At 44.1% G+C, this 14,930-nt stretch overlaps 2 protein-coding genes across 4 annotated transcripts in view; one reads left to right on the forward strand and one right to left on the reverse strand.

Moving 5' to 3' along the window:
* The window catches only part of AP2A2 (adaptor related protein complex 2 subunit alpha 2), a 43,850-nt gene extending 38,713 nt beyond the window's left edge, over window positions 1-5,137 (forward strand). For all 3 annotated transcript variants that reach the window (XM_079308950.1, XM_079308952.1, XM_079308951.1), the window contains 4 exons: window positions 674-790; window positions 972-1,041; window positions 1,589-1,723; window positions 2,467-5,137. In XM_079308950.1, the coding sequence (XP_079165076.1) occupies window positions 674-790; window positions 972-1,041; window positions 1,589-1,723; window positions 2,467-2,544 (400 nt within the window). In that variant the 3' untranslated portion in view covers window positions 2,545-5,137. The remainder of the gene's footprint in view (window positions 1-673; window positions 791-971; window positions 1,042-1,588; window positions 1,724-2,466) is intronic.
* A 922-nt stretch (window positions 5,138-6,059) lies between these two features.
* On the reverse strand, window positions 6,060-13,311 carry LOC306803957 (uncharacterized protein; the record flags this gene model as incomplete). The annotated part of the gene is made up of 7 exons (XM_079309979.1): window positions 6,060-6,596; window positions 8,319-8,421; window positions 9,694-9,819; window positions 10,799-11,242; window positions 11,758-12,201; window positions 12,702-13,136; window positions 13,296-13,311. The coding sequence occupies 7 exons, from the start codon at window positions 13,309-13,311 to the stop codon at window positions 6,419-6,421; spliced, it is 1,746 nt and encodes a 581-aa protein (XP_079166105.1). The 3' UTR covers window positions 6,060-6,418.
* Between the last annotated feature and the right edge of the window lie 1,619 nt (window positions 13,312-14,930).

Here is a 14,930-nt window from a genome sequence, read left to right on the forward strand (position 1 = left end):
ACAGGCACACAAAGCTCTCTTGGGTAGACAACTTGAAAATTGCATCTAATTATACTTTAGGGTGCTAGGGAGAATCCAGTTGGAACGATGTGGTTTAAAACTCCAGCCAAACCAAACAGTCAAGAAGCAGCTACTGATAAAATGTCTCCATGACTTCTGTCTCTGCTATCTATATAAAACAGCAGTCTTCCTGTTTGCTTAAGAAATCTTGACAGGAATATACGCAGTAACTTCTCCCTTCTGGAAACCAAGAACATTTCTGCAAATAACTTGGCCTGGAAGTGTATGAAACCAGAAATAGAATCTTCTTCTGTCCACTCAATGTCAGATGAGCTTTATAAAATCCTGAGTTCTGGGCTACATGCTGTTATTCTGGTCTAAACTGGTTTTTATTGGTATGTTTTCACAGGGAAATATTTTTGCCCCTTAGGGTGCTAACTAGAAGGATAAACTATGCTAAAATTGAGAGAACCTTGTCAGCAGTTCTGACAATTCATGTGCCATCTAAGCAGAGAAAATATTTATTTGACAGTAGATTGAAACTGTATATTAGAAATGTCATGTGCAGTTGATGGATTTTAACCATAAACAGTTCCTCAATTGCTTGGTTGATTTCTGCTGAGACACTGCTGAGGCTGCCACATGCACTGTGGTTTTTCTGTTCCATCTGCAGGTATGGAGGAACATTTCAAAATCTTTCAGTAAAATTACCCATCACTCTGAATAAATTTTTCCAGCCAACAGAGATGTCTTCTCAAGACTTTTTTCAGCGTTGGAAGCAGCTGAGCAAGTAAGACTTTGTACTTGGGCTCTTGTGGTGGGCAAGGGAAGTGAAAGGTACACTGTGAATGAATGATGCTGGTGCAGTGCCTCATCCTATACTCAATCTTGTAAGCCATGAGCTCTCCCAGTAGAATTAATTGCTGTTGGAAATGCTGCTCATAATGTATTTATCTTGCTTTGTCTTGCAGTCCCAAACAGGAAGTACAGAATATCTTTAAAGCAAAGCACCCGATGGATGCAGAGATCACGAAAGCAAAGGTGGGCGGTGATGTGATATTTTTAATTCGTCAAGTACAGGGCAGTGGCAGGTCATGTTGTAACCACAGCTGGCAACTAAGCACCATGCAGCCAATTGCTCACTCTTTCCCAGTGGGATGGGGCAGAGAATAAGAAGGGTAAAAGTGAGAACCTGTGGGTTGAGGTGTAAAGGAAGAGCCGTGCACACAAGCAAAGAATTAGTTCAGTGCTTCCAACAGGCAGGGAGGTGTTTGGCCATCCCCAGGATTGCAGGGCTCTATTAGGTGTAACAGTTACTTGGGAATGCAGAACAATACACCTCCCATTCTTTCTTTTCCCAGCCTTATATGCTGAGCCAGGACATCTTCCAATATGGGATATCCCATTGTTCAGTACAGAACAGCTCATTTATCAGGGTCAGCCTTCAAAAATTTGTAGTAATGAATTTGGTTTGAAGACTTCAAAATGAGTTTCCTCCTTGTTTTGCTATTTGATGTGACTGTTTAGGTGTACTTGGTATTTGTGGCCTCCTCTCCCCGCATGTAAATATTCTGGGTTTCTTTCACAGATAATTGGATTTGGGTCAGCCCTGCTTGAGGAGGTAGATCCCAATCCTGCTAACTTTGTTGGTGCTGGTATCATACACACAAAAACCACTCAGATTGGATGCTTGCTGCGCCTTGAACCCAACCTCCAGGCACAGGTATCTCCAGCTTAGACACAAGTTCTCATTTGCACTAAATATCTCTATGTATCTGAAACTCTTTAAGATATTTAAAAATCACTATTGCAATAGCTGCTTATGACTGTAGACTCCAGCAAGAAATTAAATTGTAGCAGCTGGTCCTGGCCCAGCTGGGTAAGCTGCTTCTTCAGAGCACTTCTTTTCTCTTGGAAGAGATTGTTGTAATATTCCAAATGTCTTGTGCACTTTGAGCCAGATTAAGCATGCTTCCTTTTGCTATTTTAAATTTGTCAAAGAGTAATTGGCTAAAAAAGAAAGCATAAACAAGTGAGTATAATATTAAGAGTATTTTTACTAAAACTTTTTAGACCCAGGTGTTACCAAAATTAACTAAGGATTAAAAATAAGATTTGGGTGGTTGTATCTTCTGTTCCCTGAAAAAGTGGTTGTACAGGGTCTTTTAGGTTTTTCCACAGCATTTGCTCCTCTTAAACAGATACTCTGGACAACACCTTTCTGTTAAAGGCAAAAAGTACTTGAGAAACAGTAATTCTCAACAAGGGTTTGAAGAATAGGGTTGGTTCAGCCAGTGGTTTGAAAAAGCTGTGTTCCTCAGTGGCTCACTGTCTCTGAGTGTTTTGAGATCTTTTTCCTACCAAAGCTTACAAATCAAGTAAGAGGTAACTATTAGTTTTGACTGTTGACTGTGCATTCCTTTAATGCCAAACCTTTTGAAAGTATTATTTTATGTTCTTTTTCAGATGTATAGGCTCACACTACGAACAAGTAAAGAAGCTGTATCTCAGAGATTATGTGAATTGCTGTCAGAACAGTTTTAATATTAACCATGTCAGTTTTGGTTTTTCCACTTATATCACTGTCATCATACTGCAAATAAATGTCTTGTACATCACTGTCTGAGTACTGCAATGTTAACCAATACCAGCTCCCTGCCTTAATAAGACTTGACCCTTGTTTGAAATTAAGACTATAAAATGTACAGTACAGGGAAGTGACTTTTTCCATTAGAAATGGCTTTTAATGTGTTACACAAAGGGTGGGAGGGCTGTCTTTTGCTCCTTATTTTTGCAGAGGTCAGGCTTTTAAACTTGTTGAAGGGAAACTGTTTTAGTTGTGGCAATCAAGGATTTCAGCTTAAAATTGCTCAAAAACCTTCTGCTTCAGTACCTTTGAGAGATACTTCCTCTGCTCTGAGCTGAAAGAAACCAGTGTACTGCTGCTCAGGAAGGTTAATTCCCATGTTAATGTAGAGTCAAAACTTTGTAAAGTTGAACATTGCCACAGGTTGTCTACTGGATGGAAGGGCAGATTTGAAGATGTGTTTGAATCTGATTAAAGTGAACATTAATGTTGTGTCGCCAATCTTTGTATTTGAAAAATGCCACAGGACCGGAGTCTTAAAAGTATTGATCTTGTAATATTTTACACCTTAATGTTTTCTGATCTTTGAATTGAACACAAAAGTTACTCTTAAACCTTCTGCTTATCTCCAATAATGAGGTGAGCTTCTCTGGTAGGGGGTGAATGAGTATACACTTGTTTGTTGTTTCTCAGTGAAGTTAAATATTCTGTTTTATGTTTTTTCTGTTTGCCATCAGACTTCACAAGTAATAGTCCTAATGATGCGATACAATTAACTGCAGAAACTAGTATTGTATAAAAGAAGTGGGAAGAAATGGGCCCTTGAAGGGCTGTAAGGCATGCACTCTTAGGTGAAAATGTAATTTTAATCAATATCTCTTCCCCAGTGTACATTAATGTTCAGACTCAAGAGGTTAAATAACTGATGTCTAAGCAGTTTCCTTTCTGTCAGTGGTAAAAATGTCCAACATGGTATAGAAAAATTCTGTTGAAACTGAAAGTAGAAGACCCCAAAATGTTCAGCTTTTCTAGTGGTTTTTTGCAGCCAAAGTCTTTGTACCTTGTTTAATATCAGACTCTTTGCAGCCTCTGCAGAAGTCAGTGGACTGAAATTTTGGCTCACATTCCTCAAGCCTTGAGGTGCAACAGAGGCTGCTAAACCAAAGCAGATGAGGTGGCCCAGTTAGGAACCCTGGGCTTATGTCAGCAAGAGCTACAGATCATGGTGAAAAAAATCAGCTCCAGCTGACAGAAGGCAACCTCAGGTCAACATTTCCTCATGGTCATTGAAAGGAGGCCTGGACAACACATAATGACAAGTGTGCCCAGGAAATGAAGGTGTTGAGTCATCGTGGTGACACTGAAAATACATTTAAATGAGGCTGCTGTCATGCTGCCCAGTGCTCAGCAGGGGACAGGATTCTCCATGATTGAGTGTGCCTTGCTTTTTGACTTCAGTGCTTTGAGCTTAAATGATGGAACTGGGAGATTATCACTGGGTTTGGCTGGAGGCTCCTGATTGTACTTGAGTAAAAGAGAAAAATGAGGAACAAAGGTTTGGCTGTGATATGTGGATTTTGGGGGATATGCTTTGTTTTTCCAGAAATGGTAACTGGATACTAAAGCAGAAAACTGGGCTAAAGGCCTGGTATACTGCAAGAAGTTCTCTTGAACAATTGGCCCCTTTAAGGCCTTTCAAATTCTTCTTACTTAAGACTCTAATCACAAATATTGTCATTGAAAATCCTGGTGAGCAGTTCCTGCAGTCAGGTTGGGCAGTTAGCAAATACTGATGGAATACCTTTTGTTTTGGCCTCTGAATGTTCTGTGTCACATTATTAGTCCTGTTATTTTAACCATGCTCTTGGCTGCTCTGTTAAAATCTGATGTGCTGAACTAAAGGGAGTCTTAGCAAAGACAAGAGGAGGAGGTTCTCTTTTGTATTTTTCAAATCCTGTTGTATATCTGTCCCCCTGAAAAAATGTTCTGTGCCCTCATTAAAGGACACCTTGAGACACTGCACTACTTTATTTCACTTTGCTTTGGTTCAAGCTGTGCTAAAATGTGCATTAAAATGTGGGAAGGAGGGGGGGTAAGGGAAAGTGTCTTTTCAGTGGTGACTGTGTTAAGCTTATGACTGTTCACTCTTTGTATTAAATGTCAGCTCAATGAAGCCATGAGCAGAAAAGTGAACAAATTAAAGACAAATACTTGATTTTTTTTTTTTTTTTTTTGTGAATGATGGTTAACTTACCAGTGATGTATCCTGTCAAGCAGACAAAGTAATTTCTGCAGTAAACAGTGTTATTGTTTTTAAGTGCAGTATTTTCAGGCATTGACATGTGAAAATAACTGAATAGCAAAACAGGTAGCATATGTTCATTCTTGACCTACACTCCAGTATGTAACATTTATGGTGATTGTCTTATTTGTATAAAACAAAGTTCTGTCAAATTAAGTGGAGAATTTTCATATAGAAGACTATATATTAGACTATATTCATCAGAAGAACATATTAAGATTAAATAAATGATTAGAACAGTGATGAAACTGTCCTTTTTTTGTCTGGCGGTATAAAAGTGTAAAAATATTCTCAGGGAATGGTTGTTGTGGAACACAATTTCTGTGATTCTTGTATGAGAAGTACTGGTGAGTTCATTCCCTGGAGTCTTTACCTGGTCTGCAGATTTCTGCTCCTCCAGTGTGTGAGTTTGATTTTGTTCTTGTTTGTAAGTACTGTAAGTACTCTATTTTTTAAAAGTCCCCAGATGTAAAATCTTTCTCTGTAGAGTGTTCAACAACAGTAAGTACATGCATGAGCAGTAGTTGCTCTAGTAAGCTGCTCCAGTAGTGGGGTAAGTTTGAGGCTAAGCAGCACCTGTATTGCATGCAGGGTTGATGGCACTGTAGATTAGTCATCTAAACTGCTAAATAACCTCATTTAAGCTTTAAATGTATGCTTCAGATTCTTCTCTTAAGTTGCTAAAAGGGGAAAAAAGGCACTGTGAGCTTTTCTGTAATCATACAGCTTTTTCTGAAATGACTTACAAAAAAAGTAAGATGGTCTACTGTGGCAGCAAGTAGAAATTGCTTGTGAGTGAACCACTTGTATCCTGTTTGATGCCTGTGGGCTTTGATTTCTTGCAGAGAAATGCCCTCAGCTTCCTGCTTTATCCCAAAGCTGCTCCATGTGTGTTCTTTCTAGAAATGTCCCACCACACTAAGGGTGCTTGTGGAAACCTCACCATTCACTTTTGGGTCATGTAGCACCTTGCTTTTCAACCCTGCCATCTGTGGATGATGAGCATATGTCCACCTTCAAAGGCAAGGAACAGGTCACTTCCCTTCTCCCACTGAAGTAGTGGGCTTTTGCACAGGCCCAAGTTGACTGTAGTGAGTCTGATGGATGATATTTCAGTTAAAATAATTGGTCAAATAAGGAGAAAGAAGGTAGCAAATTCAGTTCCTGCTACTTTATTTGAACGTTGAATTTTTGTTACTGCCCAGTGCATGGGCCAGGTTTTAGCTTCTGGTTAAATAAATCACCCTGAGCAAGGCCAAAGTTTATTTATTGTCTTCCCTGCTGATCCCCACCCCGAGCCTGTTCTTTATTTCTGTGTCTGGTCTGTCTTTCCTCCTCTGTACCCCACCCTGCTCCAGGAATAATTTATCTGGTAACTCCACTGGTAGCCCAGGCAGCTGCTCAAGCAGCCTGACAGCAAGGCTGTCCTGTGTAATCAGTACAAGAGAAGCCAGCAACGAGCTGTGGAAGGATTCATTTGTGATCAGGGTTTAATTACAAAAAATGGTATCTGCAGCCATCAGGTCTGGCTACTGTGTACAACTGTCAAAGTTACACATGCAGCCACTAAATACAATTATTTCTGTGGTGAGCTTCCTTCCAGGCTCATCTGGGTCTTGGCATGGTAGTTGGAATTGCTTCTTAAGAAGTTCAAGTGGCCTACAGCAGCCACATGCTGTGGTGACAGTCATCTTCTCAACATCCAGCCTGTGTGGAAGGGAGGGAGAATCAGTTGGCATTTGTTTACAGCATTGTAGCTCACAGCCTTTCAAGTATATGAATCTCTTTCTTTCCTGTGGTGGGAGGTTTAGAGGAAAGAGCACAGCCATCAGCTAAATGGTTCTGTAAACTGCAGGACAATGTAGGAAATCACTGCATTTTATGTTCTCAAGATGCTGAAACTCTGGTGTGCTAAGCTGCTGCCTTCCACTTTGGAACAGGATGGACTCGATGATCCTTGTGGGTCCTTTCCAGCTCAGGATAGTTGTGATTCTATGATCTCATCATCTGTTAGGCCTCAGACCTCACTGGAAAACTAACAGAATTTGATTGTTCTGGTCTCCTTTTGGCCTTCTGAATATTTGTAAAGTAACTAGGGATTAAATTCATTAAAGCTGCACAATGGCCCACTTAAGAGTTTACAAAATGTCTCTCTTGCAGATGCTGAATTGTGCTCCTTTTGTAGTTCACAGAGGAAGGAAAACCCCTTTCTCCCTCTGAACAAGTGTGCTGGAATCTGAGGTGCTATGATGCTGGTTCTGGGTGTGAGGTCAGCTAACCAGCCACAAGACTTGCACATAATGGCTGAGTTCACAGTAACAGAGCACAGGTAGGTGAAGTGAGAGCTTGAATAGGCAGGTAAGGATTTGAGTCTGTCCTTACAGTACTGCAGTTCTTAGGCTGTTGGTTCCTGACCGTGTTCAGCCTCCTGCTGGCCTTGGTTCTGCCTTTTTGTCACAGGGAAACTCTATCCATAACAGGCCAGAATTCAGGTATGGGAAAAAGAGAGCTAAGGAAAAAAATATTTTTGGAAAAGCCTCTCTTGAAGTGAAGAAATGTTTTCTTGGTATCAGTTAAAACCGGGTTTTAACCACAACTTTTTTGGCAATTGAGACAAACCTTAACTCTAAAATTAGTCTTCCTCTAGGTTTCACAGCCCTTTTGTCAATTTTCAGGATACAAGGTCAGTCACTCAGTTTTCAGAATGCTGGGGAACACCTGAATGTGCTTTGAAGCAATTTTTACCATCAGGAATAATTTAAAATAGTTCCTGCAGAAGTAAAGCCCTTCATTACCTTCTATTCTTTAACATTGTATTGGCTTGAATTGTTGGGAATGTAACTTTTCCCCTCAATAACTAACTCTAATACTGCTGCACTGTTTACTTGTATTGAAGCCTTGATTTCCTGTCAAATTGTCCTAATGGGCAGCAGAACTGCACAGGCTCAGATAGTACCCCTCTAATTATAAAATATACCTGAAGTACACTATTAAGGGCATGTTATAAGACAACTGAAGTGACATCACTTACCTTAGATGAAATTTCTTATTTTACTGTCTTAGCTATTTGAAATAGGTATTTGTAGTCTAAACGATTTTTTCAATCTTTGAAAAGCAAACTAACAAAACCAAAACCTCAACCATCAAAACAGCAAAAAAGCCCTCCAAACCTGCAGCACTGATGTCTGGCTTTTTTAAAAACAAAACAACAAAAATTTAAGGAAGTGGATGACCTTCCTTGATAAGATGTAAATCCTTGTGTAATAAATGACCTTATTGTTGCTATACAGCAACATTGTATATTGCTGGGTGGATTCTAACCACATTTTCCTCCCTGAATTATAAAGGCACAGTAATTCATAAATTTCCCTACTTAGAGATGACTAAATAAGGAAAACTTTAATACTGTACAGCCTCAGTTATCCTTACTTTGTTGAAGATGGACATGATCCTTCACATCGGCTCAAAGTGACATTTGTGGAACAGCCTTTGTAAGTTATTTCTTCTTCATATTCAACTTCTCTACAAGGCTCTGTCAAATTTTAAAAAAAAGTCTGCTATAATTCATACTGATCTTCTTGAGTGACCTTTGTTAGATGCCAAAAGCCTCCATATTTGGTTTCATGGAAAACCATTCTTACTGCATGAGATAATTAACAAGTCACAAGTAGGTTACACAGCAAGAGAAGGTTTTAAACTGAGCATAAAGTTGCAGGAGAGGCTTACCCTGGAGGACAACAAAAGAAAGTAATTTTTAAAGGGAATTTTATTTTTTTAAGAAGATAGAAGTTGTTGCAATTAGAAATGAGAAAAAAATCCTGTTAAGAATATAGTACACATTCAATCTAGCATGGAAAAACTAATCCTCTGCTGAGAAAATATGCAAAGAGAACAACCAGTTGGCTTATTCTGGTAGAATTATTTCTGGTTTACAGACTTGACTTATTTAAAAATTGCTTAATTTACTCCTTTTAGGGATATATTTAGGGGTAGCCAAAAGTTTACAACTTGCCTTACTAGTCAGAATGTTTAATGCTACATTAGGTAACAATTCTGTGCATCAGTATTATGCTTTCTGCTGGCTTGAAGCACCACACTAAGCACTTTATCAAGCAGATGGCTGACTGAAAACACAGGTTTCCCAGGGAGTTCAAAGATAGGGTTTGAACTTTATGTTAGGGAGAACAAAGATGTTGAAAACTATGAAGGCAATTCATGCACTGCTCACACCTGATCCTGACAATGGTCTTTCAAGGACACTCATGTTCCCTGCTGAGAAAAGGGATCTAGATTATTGAACATTATTGACAGGGAGGTTCAGTTAATGCTGTAGTATGACCTGGGGTTTTTCTTATTGGAAAATAAGACAACTACTCAGTGGGCAGTAGACTAAGATGCTGTATCTATATGACCAAGTGTGCAGAGCATATGAGAAGTAACAGGAAGGCTGCAGAGTAATGAGGGGATAGCCTGTTCCAATAAGAGGTTTCTTATACTGCTTTTTAAAATGACAGAATAAAGATTCTCTGGCTCTCCTGAAGTACATCCTGTCAGACTATTTTAACTCACACTTCTTAATGCTTAAAATATTCAACAGCAGGGAACCTGTATGAAATCTAAGACATCAGCCAATAGCTTTATAAAAAATAACTGCAGAAAGGCAAAAAGAAAAGATGGAGCAAAGGGATACAAACAGAATCACAAGTACAAACAGGATCACAACCAAAGGATGTGTAATGCCCTCATCAAAAAAAGACATTAAAAGCAAATCCATGATAAAGGAAAGTATATGGAGATACATTACCGTGTGGCACTGTTGATGGCACAAGAGAAGACAGGGATGTGGAAAGTCCAGAGGTGAGAGGAGGAGATGATGTGGTTCGGGCAGTGGTCAGTGTTGTTGTGCGCAGGGAACTCCTTTCCACAGACTCTGTAGAAGCCGTAGTGATAACATAGGGAGCAAAGGTAATGGATGTAGATAAAACAGTTGGAATCAATGCTGGCCTGGAATGGGCAGAGATACTGGTACGGACAGGGGATGAAGATGTTTTGCCATAGGGATTCGATGTAGTGTTTTGGAAGTAAGAACGTGTGGTGCTCTCAGCAGATCTAAATGTGGAAGTAGTCAGGGATGTAGGCACAGATATTGTGCTGATGGTTGGGGCAAAAGCAGAAGAGAATGGAGACGTGGCAGTGGAGGGCAGCCTTGTGCTGAGCGGGCTGCTGGGGGCAGGTGCAGAGCTGGGATGGGCAGAGGTTGTTTCCAGAGGGGCTCCTGTGCTGCTTGCTGGGCTGGGCCCTGTGGAGACAGAGGTCTTGGAGGTGCTGCTGATGGAGGTGGCTGTGCTGGTCTTGTGTGTGGTCACAGGTGTCCCAGTGTGTGGCACAGCTGTCTCTTCGTGGGTGAAAGCTGTCAGGAGGGAAGCACAGGTCAGTTGTAGATGAGGGCAGAAGGGGAAATCAAAGAAGATTGGTCAAAGCTCCAGACTGCAAGCATAAGTTGAATCAGAATTTCTGTACTCCAGTGAGAATTCCCAAGTTTGAGAGTGGATTAGGAATGTGTCCTGTCCACGAGCTTCTGCTCACTCTCCCCTCAAAAGGGATTAAAAGAACTGGATGCCATCCAAGGGGCAAAATCTCTCTTCCTCTTCCTGGAACATGGCTCTTTCTGAATATTCATGTCCATCAAGGAACAGGAAGTGTGGAAGGATTGCCCCTCCAAGACTGGCTTGTCAGGACACATGGAAGTGACCTGTTTCCAGGACCATATAGAAGGATGGCCACACCTCTGTGCTGATGCAAAAACAACAGGAATAGGGAGCAAGAACTAATACAACCTGCTCTGATAGAATGAAGAAAGGAAATGAGGGACAAGGGGAAGTAGCAGAACGGGAAGGAAGGAGGCTTACCTGGCTGTGAGGAGCTGAGCCATGTTGAGGACACAGTTGAGGAGGGAGAAGAAGCAGGTTGTGGCAGCGTGCTGGTTTTGGCTGTGGTGGGTGCAGAGGACTCTGTTACAGGAGACTCCTTTGCAGCTTGGGTTGCTGGGGAAGAGGGCCTGGGCCTCAGGGTTGTAGGTGTAGGCCTGGGGCTGGTGCTGGCAGCTGCTGGGGAGGAGCCAGTGGAAGTGGTGGCAGTGGAGGGCAGCCTTGTGCTGAGCGGGCTGCTGGGGGCAGGTGCAGAGCTGGGATGGGCAGAGGTTGTTTCCAGAGGGGCTCCTGTGCTGCTTGCTGGGCTGGGCCCTGTGGAGACAGAGGTCTTGGAGGTGCTGCTGATGGAGGTGGCTGTGCTGGTCTTGTGTGTGGTCACAGGTGTCCCAGTGTGTGGCACAGCTGACTCTTCGTGGGTGAAAGCTGTCAGGAGAGAAACACAGGTCAGCCAACGATGAAGAAAAGATGATTAGGAAATGGAGGTTGTCCGAGGAGTCAGACTGGGGATAGGATCTAAAATGGAATGACTATGCTGCAGTGGGTACTCCTGGAAAAAGGAATACTGGGTTTGTCAGTCTTTCATACCAGCCACTGCCATGTTTCTGCGTTAAAAATGGAGGAATTGGATACAGTTGCTTCCAACAGAAGAGATCCCAGTACATGATCTAAGAAGAGAACCCCTGTCTGGATATGCATGTCTCCATTCAATAACTAGCCAGAGCATAAGGTCAGTCTCCTGTTAGACAGGCAGGTTCCATGGCAGAGACCAGTGCCTGAGAGCCATAACAAAGTAAGGCCATAGCAGTGTTCCAAAGCAGAAAGAAGGGGGAATGGGGAGCCAAACAAAAACAACTGTGCAAGGAACACCTGTGTCCGGAAAAGATGAATGGAAAAAGGAGAGAAGGGGATGCAGCAAGATGGGTAGGAGGCAGCTTTACCAGGCTGTGAGGAGCTGAGCCATGTTGAGGACACAGTTGAGGAGGGAGAAGAAGCAGGTTGTGGCAGCGTGCTGGTTTTGGCTGTGGTGGGTGCAGAGGACTCTGTTACAGGAGACTCCTTTGCAGCTTGGGTTGCAGGGGAAGAGGGCCTGGGCCTCAGGGTTGTAGGTGTTGGCCTGGGGCTGGTGCTGGCAGCTGCTGGGGAGGAGCCAGTGGAAGTGGTGGCAGTGGAGGGCAGCCTTGTGCTGAGCGGGCTGCTGGGGGCAGGTGCAGAGCTGGGATGGGCAGAGGTTGTTTCCAGAGGGGCTCCTGTGCTGCTTGCTGGGCTGGGCCCTGTGGAGACAGAGGTCTTGGAGGTGCTGCTGATGGAGGTGGCTGTGCTGGTCTTGTGTGTGGTCACAGGTGTCCCAGTGTGTGGCACAGCTGTCTCTTCGTGGGTGAAAGCTGTCAGGAGAGAAACACAGGTCAGTTGTAGATAAGGGCAGAAGGGGTAAGCAAGGAAGGTTGGTCAAAGCTCCAGACTGGAAGCATAAGTTGAATCAGAATTTCTGTAATCCAGTGAGTATTCCCAAGTTGGAGGGTGGATTAAATATGTGTCCTGTCTACGAATTTCTGCTCAATATCCCTTGAAATGTGGTTAAATTAATTGTGTGCCATTCTAGGAGCAAAATCTCTTTTTCTCTTCCTGGAACATGGCTCTTTCTGAATATTCATGTCCCTTAAAGGAACCAGAAGTGTGGAAGGATTGCCCCTCCAAGACTGGAATGTCAGGACACATAGGAGTGACCTGTTCCCAGGGCCATATTGAAGGATGGCCACACCACTGTGCTGATGCAAAAACAACAGGAATAGGGAACAAGAACTAAGAGAACCTGCTCTGCTAGAATGAAGAAAAGAAATGAGAGACAAATGGATGCAGCTGAATGGGAAGGAAGGAGGCTTACCAGGCTGTGAGGAGCTGAGCCATGTTGAGGACACAGTTGAGGAGGGAGAAGAAGCAGGTTGTGGCAGCGTGCTGGTTTTGGCTGTGGTGGGTGCAGAGGACTCTGTTACAGGAGACTCCTTTGCAGCTTGGGTTGCAGGGGAAGAGGGCCTGGGCCTCAGGGTTGTAGGTGTAGGCCTGGGGCTGGTGCTGGCAGCTGCTGGGGAGGAGCCAGTGGAAGTGGTGGCAGTGGAGGGCAGCCTTGTGCTGAGCGGGCTGCTGGGGGCAGGTGCAGAGCTGGGATGGGCAGAGGTTGTTTCCAGAGGGGCTCCTGTGCTGCTTGCTGGGCTGGGCCCTGTGGAGACAGAGGTCTTGGAGGTGCTGCTGATAGAGGTGGAGGCCGTTGTCTTCTCTGTGGTTACAGCTGTCTCAGCATGTGGCACTTTATGGGTGAAGGCTGCCAGGAAGAAAGCAGAGCTGAGTTTAGAATGAGGGCTTGAGGAGAAGGCACAGAAGATGGGCACGTGCCTCGTGTTATATTGTTCGGGGGAGAAATTCAGCCTGGTATTGCAATGAATTCTTCTGTGAAAGAGGACAGGTTAGACCTTTTGCTCACTCTTCAGCATCCTCATCCTTCTTAGACCCAGTCAGGGCCAATTCTTGCACGGTGATGGTGGGGTGACCCTGCCTGGATGTGAAGTGCTTACCCTGGCACTCACTCACTCACTCACTGACACTCCTCAGGCATGGGAAGAGAATTGGTAAAAGCAGTAACACCCACACCTCTCTGGATGGAAAATGTTTTCAGAAGTAAGGAAAAACAAAGCAAAACTCACCCCCGAGATGGCCACGACTTAGCACTTCTTGCCACTGGCCAATATCCAGCGAGTCTCCAAGCAATGGCTGCTTGGCAATAACTATCCCACCCTGTCTACCCCACTGCACAGCTCAGCATGATGTTCTGTGGTAGGCAGTGTCTCCCTGGCCACTGGCTTTGGGCCAGCTCTGCTGCCTGTGTCCCGGATGCACCCATGACTGCCCCATGCCCATTCCCTGGCTGGCAGAAGCAGTAAGAGAGGAGGCTGAGGAGCTGAGCTGGCACTCCAGAGGGATCACCAAAGCACTGGTGTGTCATCAACACTGGCTGGGACTCACATCTGAAACAGCACTAGGAAACCTGCAGGGAACAATACTCAGCTCCATTTGAAGCAGAGCCAGTGCAAATGCACAGAAATACCCTGGGGAACCAGGCTGAGCAAGGGCAATGGACTGGTGAGGAAAGCAAAGATGCAGAACTATTGTATGGTTCATGGAGGGAATGATGGTGGGAGGGGAGGAGGGTGGGAGGAACTGGGCAGAAAAGGAGACTTGGGAGAAAGCATTACCAGGCTGTGAGGAGCTGAGCCATGTTGAGGACACAGTTGAGGAGGGAGAAGAAGCAGGTTGTGGCAGTGTGCTGGTTTTGGCTGTGGTGGGTGCAGAGGACTCTGTTACAGGAGACTCCTTTGCAGCTTGGGTTGCAGGGGAAGAGGGCCTGGGCCTCAGGGTTGTAGGTGTAGGCCTGGGGCTGGTGCTGGCAGCTGCTGTGGAGGAGCCAGTGGAAGTGGTGGCAGTGGAGGGCAGCCTTGTGCTGAGCGGGCTGCTGGGGGCAGGTGCAGAGCTGGGATGGGCAGAGGTTGTTTCCAGAGGGGCTCCTGTGCTGCTTGCTGGGCTGGGCCCTGTGGAGACAGAGGTCTTGGAGGTGCTGCTGATGGAGGTGGCTGTGCTGGTCTTGTGTGTGGTCACAGGTGTCCCAGTGTGTGGCACAGCTGACTCTTCGTGGGTGAAAGCTGTCAGGAGACAAACACAGGTCAGCCAACGATGAAGAAAAGAAGATGATTAGGAAATGGAGGTTGTCCGAGGAGTCAGACTGGGGATAGGATCTAACATGGAATGACTATGCTGCAGTGGGTACTCCTGGAAAAAGGAATACTGGGTTTGTCAGTCTTTCATTCCGGCCACTTCAATGTTTCTGCGTTAAAAATGGAGGAATTGGATACAGTTGCTTCCAACAGAAGAGATCCCAGTACATGATCTAAGAAGAGAACCCCTGTCTGGATATGCATGTCTCCATTCAATAACTAGCCAGAGCATAAGGTCAGTCTCCTGTTAGACAGGCAGGTTCCATGGCAGAGACCAGTGCCTGAGAGCCATAACAAAGTAAGGCCATTGCAGTGTTCCAAAGCAGAAAGAAGGGGGAATGGGGAGCCAA

This window comes from Erithacus rubecula (genome assembly GCF_903797595.1).
Source record: "Erithacus rubecula genome assembly, chromosome: 6".
Taxonomy (NCBI): domain Eukaryota; kingdom Metazoa; phylum Chordata; class Aves; order Passeriformes; family Muscicapidae; genus Erithacus; species Erithacus rubecula.